The sequence below is a fragment of the Thalia democratica genome, chromosome 1 (genome assembly GCF_965202585.1).
Source record: "Thalia democratica chromosome 1, ktThaDemo2.hap1.1, whole genome shotgun sequence".
Lineage (NCBI taxonomy): Eukaryota > Metazoa > Chordata > Thaliacea > Salpida > Salpidae > Thalia > Thalia democratica.
Window position 1 is genome coordinate 36383911 of NC_139165.1, and position 23479 is coordinate 36407389.

Below are 23479 nucleotides of genomic sequence, written 5' to 3' on the forward strand. Positions count from 1 at the left end.
GATTAACATTTAAAACGAATTTACTTTTAATGACAACCCTTTACTTCATCAAAACGGAACTAATTTAGGTAACTTTGATATGTTTTTAGAACTTTTTTAGTTATTAAATTGCACAAACGATGAAAATAAACTTTAAGTATACACTGTTTCATAAACAATTGTACAGTAGTAATTTTAATAAAAAGATGATTTTTGTACCTAAACTGTATAAACTATTTGATATTTTTTTATAAAAGAAGAATGTATTTCATGTCTCTTCAACCAAAAAACTTAAATTTCTATAAAACTAAATTAAAAATAACAATAAAACTTTATGATCTTTCAAAACACTTAAGTATCAATAAACGAAAACACTATTAATCTAAGATTTTTAAGGTTTTACAGATCAGTTTTTCCCTGTTCTGTTTCAGGAATATCTTTGAAAATTCCTGATATTTTATTTTCAGTTTTTGGGCTGAAAATTCGTGGTCGCTGGGTTACAACCGGTGAAGTTCTTGACAATCTCTGAAAAAGTTGGTTAAGTTGTTTGTTTTTGCATAAATTTTTGATAGGCAGTATAGTAGCTTAAATGTATAGAAAAACTAGTTCTGAAGTAGGTTTTATGCATAATTATTAAATTTAAAACATATGCAAAAGTGTTATATGTTTTTTTTTCAGTAAAAGTACAAAAAAAATGAGTTAACTCTTGTTTTTTTAATAAAGCTGTTTAATAAGAAGAAGAGTAATAAAATAAGTTGCAATCTAAATAATAATGTATAGGTTTTAAACTAACAGGCAATGGCTTAGGTCTCGTTCTTCCGTGGAAGCTCTTAGAACTGTTCTTTGCCATCTCCAACCCCAACTTTTTCTTCCTCATCATCACAGATCCTCCGTGAACTAATCTATGTTGTGGAGGAGACTCTCCATGAAGAATTTTTTGCTGATTTGAAGGCGATTTGTTGTTGTTTTCGTTCGAATTTTCACCACTAAGCGGCGCCTTGTTCAACAAATTGTTCAAACTTTTGCGGGAATTCTGCAGGGATTTGTTGTTCCGCACCACAGATTTCCGCATGAACTTAAAAGTTAATATAATAGTTTTGTGCAGGAGATTAATTAGAATTGTTATAATATAGATATCTATAATGACGTTCAATAAAGTTTTTATATAAAGTAATGGATTTATATGCCTTATTTTTAACTGATAGTGTTTATATTTTTTTTAAGTACTTGTAATATTTTTATAACAAGTACCTAAAAATAAAGTTAAGCTTATATCAAGTGACCCGCATACTAATGAAACTGCAAAATTGTTAGTCTATATTCAAAAGTGTAACAACTCGAATCACCTTGCAGGCTTCGTTGTTATCAGGTGGCTTGTCAGGTTCGTTGTGATTGGACGATTTGTTGAAGTTGTCAAAACTGACGTCAATTTCCGTGTCGAAGTCGCAGAGAAAATCAAAATCGTCAAAATTTTCTGATGAAGATGAAGAATTTTTCTCATCTGTGGGAATTTTTATTTATAAAATTTTCAAGTTTTAATAGGGTTTAAAGTACAACAAATTTAAATAAATTTAAATTTTTATTTAAATTTATGCAATAGATATTGTATGAACTTGTTTAAGTTGTGTTTTTAGTTGCTTGGTGAAATTAGAGTAAAAATTTTGTCGTAATTGCAATTTTTTTAATTTTTGTATTAATTAAAAAGGAATTTTGTTAGTAATTATAAATTTAGTACAAAAAACTATTAAAACTTTGAAATTAAAAAAAAAAACAATATGTTAAAATTATACTACTATTAAGAAAAAGCTAGTCATTTAGACTGTGTTGGGTTTTAAAAAGTACTATTGTGATTGTAAAAAAAATTGTTATAAAAATCAACACTTATAATGTGATAGAGAAAACATACCCAAATAATAAACATTTTAAAAAGTCTTTTTTTTTTTCTGATGAGTCAGTTTATAACTTTAGTTTTTATGTAAAACTAGTTTAGTTTGTTGTACTACAACAACTGTGAAAAATTTCGTTAACAAATTTTTATCACTTAAGTAGTGTTCTATTAATATATTTTCTCTTAGTACATATAAACTTTATAATATTTGGGTTCACATTAAAGCATTGATGTGAAATCATGCGTAGTATTAAACCACAGTTTTTTACGCTTGCATGTTTTGTTAAAAGGAGAAAAACACATATTTTACGCTAAATTGTTTAAATTGCTCGAAGCTAAATGTTGTAAGGAATGTGTATAGGTTTTTTGAATTTTAGCGAGCCAAAGTTTGCTTCAGATGAAAGTTGTGATAAGTTTTAAAATGAAAAGTTTTAAACTTGATGTAGAAGTCCTTGCAAACAAATGCGAAAAATTACGCCTTATCATAGATACTAAACTTAAAAGAACTGCTTTAACGCTGTGTTTAAACAATGAAAATTAATCATTACTAATTCGGTTGAAATTAAAAGATTTAGAAACGATTTTGTTCTTAACAAGATTAATTTGAGAGAACAAAGCCGTACATAGCGCGTTTGACATAAAAACTAGAAAGTCTTGCTAAATAAAAGATCGTGTTTTTTGTATACAGTTGCTTTTTTCAAAGCTTTAGCTTAGTTATTTTTATACTGTTTTAAACATACAATAGTTTTAAGTATTTATTTTTTCAAGTTTCAAATGTTTACAATAACTGTGTGCTTTGTAACTGCAACTGTTTTTTTTTTTTTATAAAATAATTGTTACACGGTTTGTTATTTTAAAATAAACAGTGATTCTATACTTATCAAATTATTAGTTTACTTATGACTTAGTTTATCTTTTAGATTTAATGAGAATTATTGTGTTTAAAAAATTTAATTACAGTAAAAAATACTTTAGCTACAGTTATTGGAAATTAAAAGATATTAGTAGTACTTGTTCCAAAAAACATATTGAAAATATTATTGCAAATTAACAAGAAAACTTTATTTCAAACTAAATAAAGTTTAATTTATAAACTAAAACCTACATACCCTTTTTAAAATAATTATATTTATTTGTAAAATATAGGTTTGTGTGCACAATAAATAAAGTATTAAGACTTTATTTGCATAACTTTTTTTGAAGTACTTCAAAGTTCAAGTGGAAAAACAAATAAAACAAAATTTGAATTAAATAATTGTTTGTCTTGTTCAGAAAAGCTTCTTTAGAATGTGTAAGAATACATAAGCAAATTTTATTTTCTCACATTAATAGTTTTTGTTTGCTATACATTTTGAATCAGCTTGTTTGTAGTAATTATTTCAATTTATAAGCACATTTAAATCGCAAAAATAAACCATGCTTCATAAAATTTAATACCAAGTTAAAGAGTTTATGATACATGACAAACTTGAGGTGTAAAGCTTTTAAAGTTTAACTATAAGTAATTTATAACACTTTTTTTTACTTATATTCGTATTTAAAGGTAGGACAAAAAAAAATTTTTCTTACAAGCTATGTCGTAAAAATTGAATGTCTATTGAAACAGTATAGCATTTTACACTCTAAATTTATTTGAAAAAATTTTTTCAAAACTCAATCCAAAATTAGTATCTAGAAAAACTTCTTAATTGTTCTTATAGATAACTGTAGCTCCTGAACTTAATTTTGCACCCTAGTTTTATACTTTTTAACATATAGTACCTATTTAAATAACTAATAAAAGGACTATTTAAATAACATTTCATGCGGAATGGTAATACAGTTGAATGCTGTAAGTTACTTCTGTAATTTGCTATTATTTCTTTATTTGGATTGAAAATACTTGGTCTTGATGCACTATGAGGTCAAAGTTTACGATTACTTTTATACTTCAATAGGGTTTCCCAAACTTTTTTTCAAAAGGCCCCCTAAATAGAAATTAAAAAGTAATGGCCCCACCGAGAAGATTTTCAAATTCAGTTGTGTCCAAATAAGACCTTTTTTTGCTCTTCATCATCAACTCTAGATTAAGTGTAAGTTTCAAATTATGACCTTCTAAATTCCAAGGGAGCCACTTGGCCAAGTTTGGAAAACCCTGTACTACAACAATAACTGCAAAGCTGATTAAACAATGTCCTAAAGGCAGTTATTTTCTTTAGTACCTATTTATGTTTAGAAAACTGCATTATAAAACTATTTTAGAATTGAAATTTCAAATAGGAGCAACTGTGCTAATTTTTTTTAGATTTCTTGTTTTATTTGGACACAACTGTTTTATTTTAATAGACCAAAAAAAGGCATCTTGAACAAACGTAAGTATGAAAACTTATAAAAGTTCATACCTTGTTTTGTATAAAACCTTGAATTATAAAACAAAACTATTAGCTATTTTTTGAACTACCTGGTATACAATATAACATCAAATAATTATTTAAATGCAAGATTTTAAGCTCAGTATTGATATTGTTTAATTATCAGGCTGGTATTTCATATTCAAGCTGTGATAGTAATTAATTTTTTCTAACTACCTAGTAAGCTTTTATTATATAGTATATTAAACTTTAGTTTATTGTAAAACAGACCATAAAACTGTTTTGTTGAGCTTAAACAACCTTTATTGAAAATAAGTTACTGAGTTTTACATTATTTTAAAGCATTTTTTAGATGTTAACTACTTAGATCTATGATGATTACAAGAACAATAATTGCTTTGTAAAACGAATACACTATTGTATTCTTAACTAATTTAAACTAAATAAGCTAGTAACTAATTGTTTAACTCGAGGTTATAGTAGTTAAGTACTTCGAACTTATAAGAAGTTTCTTCAACTTGGCATTTTTGCTTAAATCAATATTTACAACATCGTAGATATGATTTCTTGTTAATCAAAGCTAATTTTATATAATGTTGAATTTAATGGAATGAAAAATTTTAGTAAAATACTTTTGCAGTTTTTTAATGCTTGTGGAATACTAATAACACTAAAATATAAGTTAGCATTATGTGAATATTTAAGCATACTGTTAATATATAATTAGTAGTGTAAAGTACTGAAACTAATAAAAACTGAAACAAATTAAAGTTTTATTTTGCCATGAAAAATTAAACATAAAAATGATAAAGTAAACTATTTGCAATAGAAACAGAAAAATTAAAATGATTGAACGAAAATATTATCTGATGCTAAGGTAAATGAACTGCAATAAAATAAGAGTTTAAATTTTTCATAAAAAAGGTAATTATTTTGATCAGTAATAAAAAATTGTCAGTTTTAGTATGAAAAAGTAGGTGTAGTTATATTAGTGCAAAGTTTTTTTTTTCAGTTATTCAAAATTTATAATTAGTAAATAAAAGCAGATTATAGCATTTGTTAACATAAAAAATTACAATCATAAAAAGTGAAATAAGTAATAAAAATATAAACAAAAAAATATTACTGATTCGTAAAACAAAAATATACTTAAATGAAACTATCATACACTAGTATGAAGCGGTCATAAGCTTACTAACTAATGTAGGTCTTGGAAGCATAATATGAAATATATGCAATGATAAACTAAAACAAGCACCAATATAATGTTAACAAAAATTGGATCATGGAAACTAATATTATCTTAAAAAACTTAACTTTAAACACAACTAATTCAAGAAAAAAAAATAGTTAAACGCTTAAAAAAGAATTAGACTAATCATGTTTAGACTTTTACCGTAAAAAATAGCTTTATGAGTTTATAATGCATATAAGTCTTTGCAGCCATAAAAAAAATTAAAAACTTTATTGTCAAAAACTCTGTATAAAGTCAATAGTATTCATTTTAGTAAATAACTTCAGAAATATGTTGTTTTTGAAAAAATATTTACTATTTTAAAACATTAAATGGTTATTACTACCACCCAAATAAGATTGCATAAAAAATGAATATAGTTTTATAAGTTAAAGTTAGGAAGCCAAATGTATAAATATTAAAAGGTGCAATTTCTATATCAAGTAACTAAAATTTAAATTTAGCTTTATACCAGAGCTACAGTTGAAATTTTGAAAAATACTCAAATAACTTCACTCAAGGAGGTATGACATTAAACATAAGTAAATAATGATTAAACCCTATTAAAACCTTGTTATAAAATCGCCTTTATTCAACTTAATTGAGTTTTCCCTTTTATATCCTCTAAAAGGTTTGTTGAACCTAAAATGTATATTATGTTGAACCCTAAGTTTATTTTAGACAAAAATATATATCTAAAAAGTTGAAGGTATAAAAAAATTCCCATCATAAAAATCAACAGTGAAATTTTTGTAATAATACCTTTGAAAAATTATACGCATGCTCCAAAAAAGTATTACCCATTCTCATAAGAAATATAAAAAAAATTATCGCCACAAACTTGAAATTAGTTAAATCATTTTATTACACCCAAACTTTTATCAATTTAAATTATTTTTCAACACCAAGAGTAACAAAATTAAGTAAAAATTTTTCATTGCCATTAAATCACAACTCGCTGAGCATTCACAGCTCACAAAAAATTATAACTGAAACAATTGGAGCTCAAATATTTTTCATCACCTTGATTAAATATTACAAAAAACAATCCGCGTGAAAAATATTTCAAAATAATATCCGCAAGGTAGCGCTCTACTAACCTTGCTGCTGCTTCTTCCTCTGCACATTCTTCCTGTCCGTGCTCCTGAACGCCCTCGACCTCTGAAACTTCATCTCGGGGAATCCCCCTTCTTGCACCCCCTCCAAGCTGTCACCCACCAGCATCTTGATCGAGTCGTTCGGAGTGACCTTCTTCATGTCGGGGGAAATTTTCTTCTTTTGGGTTTTCGATTTTGGGGAACTCCCCTCGCTGACACCTTCCTCGTGCGAGAGTTGGCGCCAGTCCTGGTGGAGTCGCGGTCGCCGCTTCTTTATCCTGGTGAAGGGAAAGTTTCCGTTTTTGTAGCTGATTTGTGACGTCATATTACGAAGGTGGTTGCATCATGCGCGTTGTTGTTTGTAACATCATAACACCGAGAACACAACCATCATGCAAGTTAGTGAGGCAGGCAAGAAAAAAAAAAGAATTTCGGTTAGTGACATACACCAAGAAAAAAGTAGAATTAAATAGTATTTAGTTCAAATTAAAAAACAAAAAAAATAATTTATTTTGAGCTAGTGGCATATTATAAATTAGTCATATTTTATTTCAAGTTATATATTAGCTCAGTACTAAATTAGTACAATATTATATTTACAATGTAAATCAATTTAGAAACCTTGATTAATGTTAGTTTTACTTATATTGATGCTTTGTTGAAATTCTAATAGTTTCAAAACAATTTTGATACTTTTTAATGTTTAAAATAAAACTATGTAATTTTAAACTTAACCTTTTTTATTCGAATATAATAGCTAGTTTTTACTGTTAATCTTTAATTTATTTAAAATACAACATAAATAGGCTATCAAACTTTTATTTTATACATCTAATCATATACACTTATGAATGAAGCTAATCTAAACATGCATGATTTGAAAAAAATTTGATACAAGTTAAAGTTTAATAAATTAAATACAATTTATCGAACACTGATTGAAAAGTAAAGTTTTATTGAGCAAAAAAGAAAGACACAATGGAAATTAAAGAAAGTATTAAGAATCAAAAGTCATAACTTTTTAAAACGGCACTAAATATAAAAACAAGGTAAGTTACTAGAAGCGGAAAGGCTAAGAAACTAAAGAAAACTAAAAATTTAAAAACTAAAATACATTTTCATGTTGTTTTTTGTTTATTGATACATTAATTTTTGGAATATTTCATGTAATTTTTTAACATCTTTATATTATCATTTTTATGAAAACTTTAAAAATAAAAACAGCTTAAATTTAAAACTTTTTCTGTGAAAAGCTAATTCTAAAGCGTGATAAAAGCCAAGCCTGTGTTACACTACACTCAATAAGGAGAAAAATTTACAGAAAAATTTCATGTTAGTCATCACATATGCAGAAATATTTATTGCATGATTTAACTTTTTCGATATCTTTATACAACATTTCTTCAGTAGTAATAAAGTTAAGTGTTATTTTATTGAATAAATTAAAGTAAACATAATTTTGCAATATAAAAAAATAATTTTAGCAGCAATTAAAGTTAGGCTGCAATGAAAAATTCTTGAAGTAAAATTGTTTAAAAACACTATCAGTAAAAGTTTATTTAAGCAGCATTCTTAAAAGTTAAAAACTTCATATATTTATATCTATCCTTCGTTTGAAAGTATTTGACGATTACATTATGATTTAAAATTAAACATTTCATTTAAACTTTGATTTTATTTAAAATTCTTTTGAAGAAAATACAACATAAAAAAAACAGATGAAGGTTAACTTTCTAAAAAATATACAATATATTAAAGTAATAATCACAATAAGCAAGACTGATCAAATTGAATTACACAACATTAAAAGCAGAAAAAGTCACACAATTTTGAATTGTTGTTAGTTTTGTGCTAAGCGGTGTCACAATGAATTAAGTTAGTGAATGAGTGAAAAATTTCTACACTATTTAATCTAATAACTAATCTATAAATCTGTATGTACTTACAACACAGCATATTTCACTTCTGTTTAAACATTCTTTTTACTCAACTTAAAATATGATTAAATTTTACAAAAAGTTTAGAGAAAGTAATGAAGCATTTTACTTCCGGATGCAACTTAACTATTAATAATTCATTATGCATTTAGCGTTTGTAATTGATTTTAAAAAGTTCACTAAAATATCTTTTTTTAAGTTTAAAAAGTTGTTCACTAAAAGATTTACTTTTGCAAAACGTTTCTGAATTAAAAATTGTTTATATATTCCAGATAAAACAACTCGCAGTTTTATTTTTTGTAAAAATGGAACTCACTCAAAGTAAAATTTAACATTTACAACTGGAATCTACTCACAAATGAAACTTGCTGTACAGAATAATTTACATTTACCCAAGTTTGTTCTAAGTAAGCAACTAAGTTAAAAGCTACAGAGTTCTGTAGAAACTATTTTTTTGTAGAAAATAAAACACTTTAAACAATACGTTTTTAAAATTAAAAAACATTATAAATTTTATGTAAAAGCTAAACTAATAATAAGCTAAACTGATCTGGTAAAAAATGTGATCATAATCAAAGCTAGCTACACCACACAACTATAATATTGAACTCCAGAAAAATTTAGTAATTATATTCACCTCTGACTGGGTAATCTGACAAACGCGGGTTTCAGTTTCCTGAGCGTTCCTTCCTTGGGTAAATCCCCATCGTTGAAAAGATCCATGCAATTTTCAATCATCATTTCAACCACAATGTTGCAGAACTTTATCTCCATTATTGATGTGAGGCTTTCCTGGATTGATTAAAATATTAGATACAAATGTGTCTTGTTAGAATGAAGATAAATAATTTTTATAGATAATATTTCAAATAACAATGTTTTAATAATAATTAAAATAAAAAAATGTGTATATTTAGCTAGCTCAACATATTAGCTTTGTAGAACCACTCTACAATCATACAAATTAAATAAACATATATGTATATCACACAGTTGTTTAAAAACTTTCTCAGTTTTATATCTTTATATTTAAATCAAGATATATTGACATAATAAAAAAATGGCATTGCATTGTACAAACACTGCACATAGTAAACTATTATACAAATATGAAGGAAAAACAAACATACATAACTTATCAGCACTAATTATATATGATACAGTAGGTATGTTGAACTTCACAAAAAAGATACATATCACTTGAGAGTGAAAATGTAAAAAAACTAAAGTTTTATTAAACTCTATTTCCGTTAATGATGTCAGTTTTTAAAACCAAACTTTGTATTATGTTATTATGACAGTAATACTTTAGGCATTTTTTTGAAACGCATAAAAGTTTCGAGTCTAGAAAACAAGACAGATCGTTCGCAAAACTAATGCATTTAGTGTATTACAATGGAAGGTATCAAAGTAATCATTAAACTTTGTGTGACAAAAAAATAAGTATTTTAGCAACTTAAAAGTTGAGTATTACGTAAGAGTTTCCTGTGAATTAGTACTTGTTTCATAAGTCATAACTAGTATAAAGTTTGCAAGTCAAAATAAATTAGTATAAAAAATCAATTACTTCGAAACTTTTTTAACTTGAGTAATCAAAAACCGATTTTTTTAAACAAAAGTTTTAAACTACACTTAAGTATTTAAATGCACATAAAGTACGTTTACAATCTATTTTTGTTAGTCTAAAAATTTAAACAATATATAAAAAAATTACATAGTTGAAACGTTTTATAATAATCGTAAAAAAACCAGAATATGAAGTGTATATATATTATCAAAAAATATCTCCTTAAGTAAAGAAAAATATAATCAAAATGAAGTTAATAAAATATTGAATGTTTTGAATAAATTTTCAAATCATTTTTTTAAAAATAAACTAATTTTCTTTAAAACATTTGCGTTGTTCCTTTTTTTTTTATTCAATAGTTCAATAAACAAAAATTATTTAGTGTTATAATCACTTAAAATAATTGTAATGTTAGACTTTTTATGACTCTAGTATGATAATCATTGAGATAAAAATTACTATTTTTAATAGGCATTGTACACATTATGTCAATATTGACAATTTAACATGTATACTACTGATATGTGTAAGAAATCATGAGATGTTATCTGTGTGATAAAAAAACTAGTTTAAAATAATTTGTTTATTTAGAAAAATAAATAGTAAACAGCTTTAGTTTAGAGGTTTAGATAGAATAAGCTTTCATTCATCCTACTCAACTTGACTTAATTAAATCGATAAGTCAACCTGGAATAAACAAAAATTTGGCATTGAAATAACTTTGTTTTAATCAAACAATGATTATGCATATTTTAATTTATAATTTTTCATTTTAAATAACATAAAACAAAGTGTGATAAACAAATTTTATCAGTACACAAACTAGCCTAAAAGTTTTTAAACAATTTTGTTTAAAAAATATATAGTTATTTGCCTTAACTAAAAAGGATTGCTCAATTTACTGAATTTTTAAGAGTTTGATATTTAATATTGCTTGAAGAGGTCTTAATTTTTTGTCACCGAAACCGGTCGCAAATAAAATTTTTAATTTGCACATCTCTGTTTAAAATAAATATAAATGTTTTTTTAAAAAAGTATCTGAAATAAAGTAAGTATGTAAACATTGTAAAAAACATTAAACCACGAACTAAAAAAAGTAATTCTCTTTTCATCCTAGACAAATATATGCTATTTACTTAAAGTGAGTTTTGTACTTTACAAAAAACTTATAAATTTCTAATAAATCTTTTTTATAAGCATCTGAATAAAAACAATATTACATACATATGTTTGTAAAACACTTAATGAAAATAAAGTTAAATTAAGTACCTGACATGAAACAGTAAAAACTAGCTTTTTTTGCAATTATGAGTGCACAAAATGTTTTCAAAGCAAAATATTTTAAAAATTCATAGAAATTTCAATTTAAATATTTAATCTAAATTATTCAGTCCATGCGTACTTTATAATAAAATAAAAACTTTAATTAAAATATTAGTTTGAATTATTTAAAAACTTTAGAAATTAAAAAAGTTAATAAAAATTAATTGTCGGACAAATATTTAAAGCAGTAAAACTTGAATTTTTTTTTAACTAAATTTACATTAATTATCCAATTTATATATACTAATTACCAATTTGAAAAACTAACAAACTTTTTATAAACCACACAAAAAGATTTTAATTTAAATTAAAAGCCTGTGTTTTAAAATGTTTAGGTACTTTAAATTTTTTTTAACTACAGAAAAAACTTAATCTGGAACAAAAATTTAACTAAGTTTATTATTTTTATAAATTTCAAAGTAAAAATATAATATAATAAAACAAATCAAACAAACTTGTTTTTCCCTCAACAAAGTAGGGCCGAAGCACACGCCAACATTCATTAGAGACATTTTGTTGACGTGACTTTTCTGAACCACTTTGTTCAGATGGAACGTCAGTATCTTCAAAGCTTTCCTGTTTTGTTCTGGTAGTTGATAGACTAAATCGCGTACTCTGTAAGAAAATATTATTTATATTAACTTTATAAAAACTCTAAGTAGGTATTAAATTGATTATTGGTAAGAGTAAGACAAATTATTTTTTAAAGTTGAGGTAAAATGTATCATATTCTAATAAAACATAATTTTGAGCTGGATTCACAGTTTTTTTTTATGAGTATAAAACAAATAAAACAAAATAATTAATGTTGAAAAATAACTATTTTATGTCGGTCAAACTTTGAACAACTTTGTTTCAAAAATTATCAATACTTCTAAACGTTGTATTAAAGTTATCACCCAAACAAAACATGAATAGTTCTTAAATAAACAAAAAAAAAACCAAGTGCTAACTTTTCGTATCTGGCAGTGGGATCTTGCAGCTTTGCAGCGTCAACAAATTTCCTATGCAGTGCGAACGTGCACACCGGATCCGGCATCTTCCTGAAGAGATTTTTAAGAGCCGAGGTCAGCGTGGTGAAATCTGCTTGCTCAACAGAGGACAGATCGTATCTGGAACGAGGAGAATGGAATTAATAACAAAATGTTTGTGAGTCATAAATTCAAGGAGATAGATTTACAACAAAATAAACCGTTGTACATGTAACAAAAGAGAAAAATAAAAACAAAATACTTATATCTACAGCAAATATTTTCCTTTTTTTTAGCCATTAAAAAACAAGGATATATATATATATATATATTAAAAAACATTCAAAAAAAACCAAAACCAACTTGTCAGCAGTTTTAGGGTTCGTGCAGGTATTGATCAGCTGGTCCACCCTGGATACGACCCCTGACACCCGGTACATCCCCTCCGTGTCCACGCCCCTCCTCTCTATTTCACTCACCAGATTCCTCATGAGCAAAAGACCATTTTCGTTCAATTGAAACGTGTGCTGCTTCACCTTGGACTCCCGCTTCGAATCCTGATTGGAATTTTTAGTATTTATTATTAACTACTATGTTTGTTTTCTGGTAGGTGAAAAATTTACTGTTATATATTTAAAGTCTTCCAAAACAGCATGTTAATTTGGTAACATATATACAAATAAGTCAATTTCTATCAACAACTTTTTCTTAGCTTTTGTACAGCTTTAAGTGTTTATCTTTTTTTAGGAAAACACTTAATCTTGTTCATGGCTCATTAAATTTATGAACGGAACTTTTAAATTATACTCAACCCCTTAAAAAAATTCTGATAAAATTTATTATTAAATCATTTTCATGTTATAATCTTTTGAGTGGAAAAATTTCATTGTGTTATAAAGCAAAGAAAAATAACTAGTACAAAAATAATATATATACTGTAATATTAACTTACCTGTTTACTAAAATTTTTGCTCTGCAAAGGTTTATGCTGTTCACCCTATATATAATAAAAAATAAATGTAATTAATATATATATATATATCATTCTTACTTGTTTATTACTATCTCTACTTTGCAATGGTTCTGGTTGCTTACCGCCCATGGCTGCCATCCATTTTTTCCTGTCTTCTTCTGATATTGCCTGGCAAGTCAGCGTTTTAACCACTTTGCTGTCCATGTCCATCCCAGCTATGTCCTGTTTAATTGTTTTCGTATAACGTTTCAAGTTCGTTTAGTTGTTGACAGGAGAATAATGAAAAGTTGTGTGAAAACATAATCAATTTAATACAAAAACTTAAACAAAAATTAATATTGTACTACAAGTGAATAACCCAATAGAGTTTACCTTTGCAAGTTTTGAAACAATAAATGAGCAAGTTGCATTTAGGAGATCAAAATAAAATTAACTTTAAGTACAAGGACACAAAACAAACCAGTAATTGAAAAAAAGAGTATTAAACTTATCACAATCAACTTCGTATATTTAACTTCAACTTTGAGCTACATTGAGCTAGGGTAACATAGTAGAACAATATTTTTTTAGGTTTACTTGCTTATAAATGTTTTATGAACATTTATCAAACAAACCTGAACTTCGAGATCGAAGCAGAACCGTCTGTCGATCGAATCGCTACTTCTTCCCACGCACGAGTGCACGACGATCGTCTCCAGCTGCACGTTGTGAGGCTGCTGTGACGTCATAATCAGGTTGTTCGTGGACGGGTGGAAGGGAGGGGCCGTTTGGAAGAGCTTCGAGCCGGAGTTGTAAGTGCAGAACAGCTTGCTCCACTTCGTGCCTGTCAGTCTGTGGTAGGGAAAATATTTTGAAAACTATTGTAAAAAAGTGAAAATTAGAAAGCACTCATTTAACTTTGCTCAATGCTTCACTTTGCACCGGTCAGTCTGTTGAGGAGAGTTGAAGTATTTCGAAGTTAATAAATAACAGCTTGAGTGAGCTTGACTTATTAATGTTTGTACTAACTGCTAAACTACTTTTTGCATTTGATAAATAAATAATCATTTTTTCAAGTACAGACTAGTATGGTACGTTTTTTAAGTTGAGGAAAAATATGAAAATGCTTGTTTATGGATAAAATTGGTTGACCAGTTCGTTTTGTAGTATAATAAATAGTAAATAGTTTTGTTATACTATTAGTACTACAATAAACTTGCAGCACATTTGTTTTATTTCGTGCCAATTAGTCTGTGGGAGGGAAGTGTTGGAAGAAAAAAAATTGCAAGAATTTTGATTTATTTTTATTGACGTAATAAAATACTCAATTCGTTTTGTATTATTCATTATTAGTTTACATTTACTGCAACTTCAAAACAATTTAGCTCACTAAGATTATCTTTAAACGGAAATATTTTTCATTTAATTGGTTATTAATAACATTGTAACATATTTAATAAGTGCTATACCGGTTAATTAGTTAAGATCAACAAAAACATCGGCGAAATTCTACAGAGCCGAAGCATGGACTTCCACATGCCGTAAGACTATCTCAAGTTAACAAATATTGATCATACCGATTCGATCACCAGTCTAAAACTCATTTAACCGAAGGCTTGTGGTCTGATTATCGAATTGGTATGATTAAACCTTTGGTTAATTATTTAGTAGTTTTTTTAAATAAAGTTTGCTCCATTAAGTAAAATCTAGTCTGTAAAAGGAGATAGATTTTATTATCTAGATATAAGTATAACGTAATTAAGTAAAAGCTAATTGTTATAAAGTCTACTTAAGTTGTAGAAGCAGATAAAGTTTTTGAACAAAAATCTTGGTTTTTAAGTTTTGTCAAAATAATTTGTTCTTTTAAATAAAAAAAAATAGGGTTTTTAAAATTCATTACTTAAATTAATTATTTTCTGTGTAAAAAATCACAGTTTAAAATGATGAAGAACAGACGTAACTATTAATAATTTCGGAATTTTCACATTTTACTTTATTTTATGTGAAAAGAATTCACAAACTATACATTAAATGTTAACCCGGCTAGGTATTTTGCATCTGAAGTAAAGTTAATGAAACGGAATTTCATATATAATTATAAAAAACAAATAGATTTAAACACTTAGATTTGACCTGTTGTCATACAAAATTTCAATTCGTTTACACTTAGATCTTTATAAATTTTTCAAATTGTTTATTGAAATGTAAAGAAGTAGCATAAATTTATGCAGACTTTTTAGATTTTAAAATATGTGTTTAAACAAGGTTGTTATTACAAGTCACTATCATTATCAAAATAAACATACTTGTTCATTTGTTCGCACTATTTTTTTCAAACTAAAAGAAATACATTACATACAGTAGCTTTCATATTGAAATTAAACAAATATATAATTCATTAGTTGTATATCAAAAAATATTTAAATAGAAAACAAGAACATTTTTAACAGTAGCTGTAATAGTATATAAAATACTTAAATTAAAAAACATGGCATAAATTAAAATGTGGTCATAGTAAAAGTTGTGGTTTGTAGTGGACAATGTAGATGTAATCAGTTATTATTTTCTCAACTTCGTATAATAGTTTAAGTTTATAGTTCTTTGTCAACTGCACTTGAAAAAACCTAAGGAAACTTTATAAATTTACAATAATACACTCTAAACACAACCTCGATCCAAAATTGACAATAAAAATTACTCTATTCTATTCATAAGTTCCTATTATACAACAGTATTTACATTGAAAAACATTGGACATATTTGAACATATAATAAAAAGTGAGGATTTTAGTGGTCGTAGTAAATATATCATCAATAATTACTATCTCAACTTCCAAACTAAGACTATTTTTAGTTAATGAGCAAAATGTAACAGTTGTACAAATTTATTGAAAGCTCTAAACTGCTGTCAACATTTTTAAAGTAAAATGTAGCTATAAAACAAAAACAATAATAACATAGACTTACTGTAACAGGTAATACAAATTTTAGTTTATAATATATAAGTATATATGTCAATAACTTTAGTTTGTATTTTATAGAACTTAAGTTGTTAAATCATTTTAAATACCAAACAACTAAACTAAAAGCTATGTTCTTATTGAGTATCAGAAAACAAACTAAAACCTAAAACTTTAAATGTAAATATAACTTGTATGTATTATCAAACTAGCAAAAAGTTAGCCAGGTTTAGTAAAGTACTTCAAACTGGTATAAAATTATTGTTTTTATATATTTTGATTGACAATGAACAAAGACGTTCAACTTTGAAAGAAGCGAGTTTAAACCCATTAAATATTTCTGTGCGCGCCATTTCAAATCAATACAAACAAATTTACTTGTCTGTCGGCGGCACATCAAAGAAAAAAAGTTTTATGCAAATTCAATACGAACAAGAAACGTCACTTTGTCATGAAATTGTTATCGATTTGCATAAAATTTGTAGGATGAACAAAAAGTTTTTAAACTAAGGCTGTATTGACTTTTTGTTTTTTATGTTTGATGGGTATTTAAAGGAAAAACAAAAACTTCATAATAAATACAATTCGATAATAATAACAAATTATTAGAATAAGTGTCATTTTGTCATGAAATTTTTTATCGATTTGCATAAAATTTGTAGAATAAACAAACAGTTTTCAAACAGAGTTTATTAGTTCAACGGCTTTATCTGAATTATTTAAAATGTCACTTTACAAAGTTTGTTTTAGTTGATTATAAAAATTGATTATTTTACTTTTCGTGGAACAAACAAGTTTTACTCAACTGAGGTTGAGCTAAAAACAAAGAAAAAATACTTAGTTATGAAGTTTTTACACAAATGCTTTGAGATAAACAAGCTGTCTTCCTATTGAGGTAACACTGACAGTTTATGTCACCTTGTTTTTAGTATTTAAAGAGAAAAATAAAAACAACTTTTATCATACTTCAATCAGGAGCTCTCCAAAGAAATGTCACTTTGTTTTTAAGTTTGTACTTATTGATTTTTATAAAAGTTATTCGGGATAAACAACTTTCAACAAAGTTTATAGAACGAAATACATTTTGTTTAAGACTTTTTTTTTGGTAGAATAAACAATTAAAAAATTTGTAAAATTTACTAAAAATCCTACATTTTATTATAATCTTGTCTAATGTTTTTTTTTTAACTGTTTAAACATTTTTATTCATAAAAAACACCTGTTAGAAATCTTATCACATACTTATATATACAGTAACCTCTCGGATCTTTACGCACTCGTGACGTTACGCACTCTCGTTTAGTTACGCATTTCAGAATTCTATAAAATTCAGAAAATAAAAACTTTCATTTTTTTTAGTATTGCACAAATTAGGTTCAATGTATATTTTTGAATTAAGATATGCTTTTGAATGCTAAGACACCTCTCTATATCTTTAGACTTTGTAAATTTATGTTCTTTGACTAATTGATAAACATTTATTTATACCTCAGTATATCAGAAATTTTGTTAACAATAAGAGATTAAATCAAAATTCTGAAATAAACATGACTGTGTTTAATAATAAAAGTATAATAAAATAATGAGAGTTTAAAACACAAAGAAATAATACAGCAGTCTTGCCCTATATATTAATAAACACCATTTTATAATTGTAAAGAAATGCTTAATTATAAATTGAATTTGCTAAGTAGAAAAGAATATAAATGTCACATATAAATAAAGATAATTTCTACTTATCATTAAAATAGTAAAACTATTTCTACTCGTATTATTATTTTATAGAAATTCAAATCCTTTTTATTAATATATGTATAGTTTTATCTGTTGATTTCATATTTATAAATTAAGTAAACAAATAGTTAAAAGTGGGAAAGTGCCCAGTCTGCTTTTAACTAGAAGCAATATTAAAAAACAGCCATTATAGTGAGTATTTTTGGTACCTCTCGTTTCTTTACGATCTCTCATATCTTTACGCACTTTTTCTGTAGACACAATGTGCGTAAATAAGCGAGAGGTTACTGTAAACGCACTAAGTATTCATATAATTTACACAAATTTATATATCTTTTAAACAAATGAAAATGTAATCAAACTCAAAATAACGTTTATCATTTAATAAACACCACCTTTTAAAAGCTTTTAATAAAAGAATATTTATCTTTAACAATCTTTCTTATCATTGGTGATTTATAAACATACAAATAAATTATGTTTGTTGGTAAATAAATAAACAAACTTATTAAATGTTTAAGATTATAAACTAGATGTTTGACATAAACTACAAGGTACATGTTACCAACAAAAATTTATTAATACGTACCAGCCTGTATAACTATTGTAAAAGTATCCGCATAATAATGTTAACTTTTGTTTACAATCAAATTATTTCTACTTTTATCAACTGTACACAAGTTTTCGCAATTAACAAACAGATACCTGTTTGAACTCTTATCATTAATATACAGGTATCCACACAACAACTTCAATACATATTAGTAATCATATCGTTGATATACAATTGTTCACATAATTTATTTTTGTATTTTTTAATATAACCAACCTATTACTGCTTTTATCATTGATAACACATGACTATTTACTATCTAAACCAACCCATCACTGCTAAACACAACTAATTAATATATTTGTTAAGTACTTATTTTATTTGTCGAACAAACCTGTTTGAACTCTTGTCGTTAATATACAGGTATCCTTACAATTTATTTTTGTATTTTTTAATAATTATTATACTGAATATTATACTAACCTATTACTGCTCTTGTCATTGATGTACAGGTACCTGCAAATTTTATTTTTATGTTCTTTTAATACAACCAACCTGTTTGAACTCTTGTCATTGATATACAAGTATCCGCACCGATCCCACCTGGACATGTCCTTGTTGGGATCGTTCTGCATCTTGGACATCAGCTGGTGGGACTGCTCCCTCGTCGAACTGAATTCCGCCCTCGTTGCTTCTAACTGGTCCTGTTTAATTTTATATTGTAAATTAGTTGTATATTGGATGTTTATTAAATATGTTACTAAATTATTAAGGTCTTTTAAAAAACATAAAAAATATACTAAATTAAAGCAATATTTTATTAAACAGTTTTAATGCTTGTTGTTATTATCGTGTTGCTTCTAACTGGTTCTGTTTAACTACAGTTAAACTTTTAGAATGAACGAATTTTTAATTGTTTTGTTAGACTATTAAATTTTCATAACATATATAGAAATTATACTAGAAAATAAAATAATTTATTTTTACAAATATTTATAGTTTTTTCATTTAAGGTTGTGTAAGACAATTAGTTAATTTTTCGCTTAAATATTATTTTTCAATTAACTATTTAAATACAGTTGAACTGAGCTCTACACTTTTGCTTTAAATCAGTTTAAAAATTAAATTATTTTCTTTAAAATGGTGTTTTAAAAACAATTTAAATACTATGCGCATAAAATATTCGTACAAAACATTACTATGCTATAAATTATTTGTTTAAAAACGTTAATTTATTTTTTTCTAAAATGTTTTAAGTTTAATGTTGATCATGGTTATGAAAATGACTGTTTACAGTTTATTCGATTGTTTTTATCATAACTAATCGCTAAAAGTAACAAAGGTCAAAGTATGAAACTTTTATTGTAGTATTGTTTTTTAACAGCTTTTGTCAAAACAATACAATTGTTTTTATCAAACTAGTTTTAACAACACCTTTTTTAGTTTAATATAGATAAATACTTAAACAATATTTAAACATAAAAAATTAGTAGCTGATAAGTACCTTTTTTTTCAAAAAATAAAAAATTATTTTATCTTTAATGTTTTAGATGCAGCAAATGTCTTATAATTAAAATCTAAGTTCATAAAATACTAGATTTAATTAAAACAATATTTCCAACAAAGTCAAAAACTTCAACCTAAAGTAAATCACTTAAATAAAAAAACACATAACAACTTTTAGAAACAACTTACAAAAATTATTAAATAAAAATTTATAAAAAAGACCTTATAATGTAAGAAGAAATTTACGTTGAATAAATTTGCATACAATGCTTATGACTTTGAAACTTATTTATAAAATAAAGGAAATCTATTAAAAAGTATAAAATTATAAGAAATAAACCTTAAAAAAACCTGATGATTTCATATAAAATATACCTTCATATAAACTATCAAAACATTTGAATAGAACAAACTTATCAGACCATAATAAAAACTGTTTTATAAAAAATAAACACGAAATAATAACAACATAAAATTATTAACCTCAAAACATATGATGATTCCAAAATATAAATAACATATTTACAATAAACTGACTTCGGTCTGTTGAATGTACGGTTTGTGTTCTTGAATTTTCCTGTTTGAACTGTCATAGAAATCGAAGAAGCTCTGAAAAGTTTAATTTAGTTTGAAATTTCACGTATCGTGTAACCGCATTTTCGTATTATGGCAGCCAGTATAAGCAGTTTTATACAAAATATATATAATACAAATAAAAACTTAATTGAAAAAACGGGAATTTTATCAAAGCACATAAATTTTGTTGTTTCATACTTTCAGGCTCAGTTTTTAAGCCAACAAAGCTTTTTCTTCAACTTAAAAAATAATGAAGTTATAAACAAGCTTTTATATTCATAAAAAAAACTATTTAAACAAAACTTAAAATAAAATATTTATATAAAAAAGAAATAATTCGAATCGCAACTATTTATAATCGGTACAAATATAAACAAACACGATATTAAATCGTGATCAGTTTATGTGTACTTTGATATTTCTATAACTGTTATTTATTATTGTTATGCTTCGATAACAAAATTTAAAACTAGTTTATAAATTTAAAGTAGTGTAAAGCAAACACGATTTTAGTCTATAATCTTGTTATAACTTGTACTTTGAACTATCTATATTAGTTCTAACTTTTTATAATATTTCAGTAATATATACTAGAATAGAACTAAAGGGTTAAACATAAAAACAGTTAAAAAAATAAAACGGAAAACAATGGTTAAAATAATGTTTAAGTTTGAATCATTTATAAAACAACTTTATGTTTTTTTAATTATTTCAAATAACAAAAAACATAAACAATAACTTATACTTTGAACTATCTATATTAGTTCTAACTTTTTATAATATTTCAGTAATATATACTAGTTATAGAACTAAAGGGTTAAACATAAAAGCAGTTAAAAAAATAAAAAGGAAAACAATGGTTAAAATAATGTTTAAGTTTGAATCAATTATACAACAACTTTATGTTTTTTAATATTTCAAATAACAAAATACATAAACAATAACTTATACTTTGAACTATCTATATTAGTTCTAACTTTTTATAATATTTAAGTAATATATACTAGTTACAGAACTAAAGGGTTAAACATTAAAGCAGTTAAAAAAAAAACGGAAAACACTGACTAAAAAAATGTGTAAATTTCAATCAATTATACAAAAACTTATTATTTTGTAGAATTATAAACTACATTCATCATGGTGGTGAACAGCTTGACAAAGTTTAATTTTTGTGTGATCTGGGTTTCCTGAAGAGAAAACACGTAGTTGAGAGATTCTTTGTGGAACCTCGCTTTTGTCTCTAACAACTCCAAGTCTTGATCCTGTTTGAATATTGTACAGTTTTTGAATAGTTTGATTTAAAAATTAACTTCTATTGAGTATCAAGTAGTTGTTTATAAGTTTTTGTTTTACTATTTAAAATGCTATATTTTAATTTTATTGTTATACTGATTACTATCTATCATGCACTTAATATATCAAGATGTTTAAATTTCATTGTTGGTTATAGGTAGGTGTTAAAAATGCACGAAGGGACACTTTTGCACGGGTTAAAGTTTTTTTCTGTTATTTTTTTTTTAAACAACTTTGTTACCTCTAACCCTTACCCGTGGTTGGTACTTTTTCTATTGTTGTTATTATTTTCTTTATCTTTATTAATATCACTGTTACCCCTAACTCTTACTCTTGGTCGGTTTTTTTTTTACTCTCGTGCAAAATTGACCATTCGTGCAAAAATTTTTCGTGCATATTTTACCCGTCCCTGTTGTTTACACGCATATATATTATTTTCTAAAATAGTCTTACTTGAATTGTACAAGTACTCCCCAGAACTTTAAAAACAAAAAAAATACATGGGTTGGATTTAAATTTCTAAATTTTATAACAACTTAGTTGAAGTTAAACATTTTCTTTAACGAAATTATCAGAAAGTTTTAAAAGATATTTGTGTTCTGCAGTTCAAAATTAAATAGTTATGTTTTATGCAAAACTTTACAAGATAGCTATTATAAAATCTAGTTATAAACATTGTACAAAGGCATGTTTAATAAACAGTAACTTTTATTACCATATAAATTATTTGTTAATAATAAACTTAGGCATAAACAATACTTTTACTGTACATAAATACATTAATTAGTTTGAAAAAATTAAGAAAAAATATTTATAACGTTGTATGAAACCTCTCATAAGGCATCACAGTCTAAAATTTACTTAACTGCTGTAAGAAAAAAAATAGAAACTGTTTTTTATCTAATCACTATGTACAAACCAGACTTTTGCTGGAACAAAAGCGATTATAACGTCATTAGCATTTAAAAACTCACAAGGAACTTTCCTATCTATTTTCGTAAAAATTATTTCAGTCAATCTATTTTCGTTTGATTAATATTCACTCTTTTAGTTATATTCAAAAAAAACACTTAGAACCAAACTTTAAAACAGTAGGTGTATCAAACAAATATTTTTATAACTTTGAAATTTTTTATGACGCACAACTCTTGAGATGACCGGCCACTTAAAACCACTAGAATTTTCCGTATTAGTATGACGTCACATTGAAAACTTACTGTGACATCACAGTTGAAAGTTAATGATGCGTAGTTTGCATTATGTCAACAAGGCATATATGTTTGTACGAACTGTTGTATTGTGCTTGTTGTAATTTAGCGCGAAACTTTTGTACGAGCCTTAGAAAACTTTTGGAATTTTTAAATAAAATAACTATATTTAGTATGACTAAATAAGATAATTGCATTATGTATTATCAACTAGAAATGCATTTGAAAAAAAAAATTACTTATTGAAAACATTTCAGATTTCTTTGCTAAAATTTCTTTATTAAACTTTTTTTTCATAATTACGTAATTTGTTTTTGTCTTAAAAACGTGACCGACTTTAAGGGAAAGTG

General features: G+C 25.7%; 1 protein-coding gene across 1 annotated transcript in view; it reads right to left on the minus strand.

The window, feature by feature from the left end:
- Nucleotides 1-378: 378 nt before the first annotated feature.
- The window catches only part of LOC145835569 (rho GTPase-activating protein 10-like), a 28878-nt gene continuing 5777 nt past the window's right edge, over nucleotides 379-23479 (minus strand). The window contains exons 5-17 of the mRNA XM_082943229.1: nucleotides 21759-21890; nucleotides 20590-20661; nucleotides 19102-19250; nucleotides 13935-14151; nucleotides 13399-13542; nucleotides 12711-12904; nucleotides 12330-12488; nucleotides 11832-11991; nucleotides 9124-9278; nucleotides 6553-6857; nucleotides 1326-1480; nucleotides 773-1054; nucleotides 379-504 (exon numbers count right to left, since the gene is read on the minus strand). Of these exons, the coding sequence (XP_082799355.1) occupies nucleotides 379-504; nucleotides 773-1054; nucleotides 1326-1480; nucleotides 6553-6857; nucleotides 9124-9278; nucleotides 11832-11991; nucleotides 12330-12488; nucleotides 12711-12904; nucleotides 13399-13542; nucleotides 13935-14151; nucleotides 19102-19250; nucleotides 20590-20661; nucleotides 21759-21890 (2250 nt within the window). The remainder of the gene's footprint in view (nucleotides 505-772; nucleotides 1055-1325; nucleotides 1481-6552; nucleotides 6858-9123; nucleotides 9279-11831; nucleotides 11992-12329; nucleotides 12489-12710; nucleotides 12905-13398; nucleotides 13543-13934; nucleotides 14152-19101; nucleotides 19251-20589; nucleotides 20662-21758; nucleotides 21891-23479) is intronic.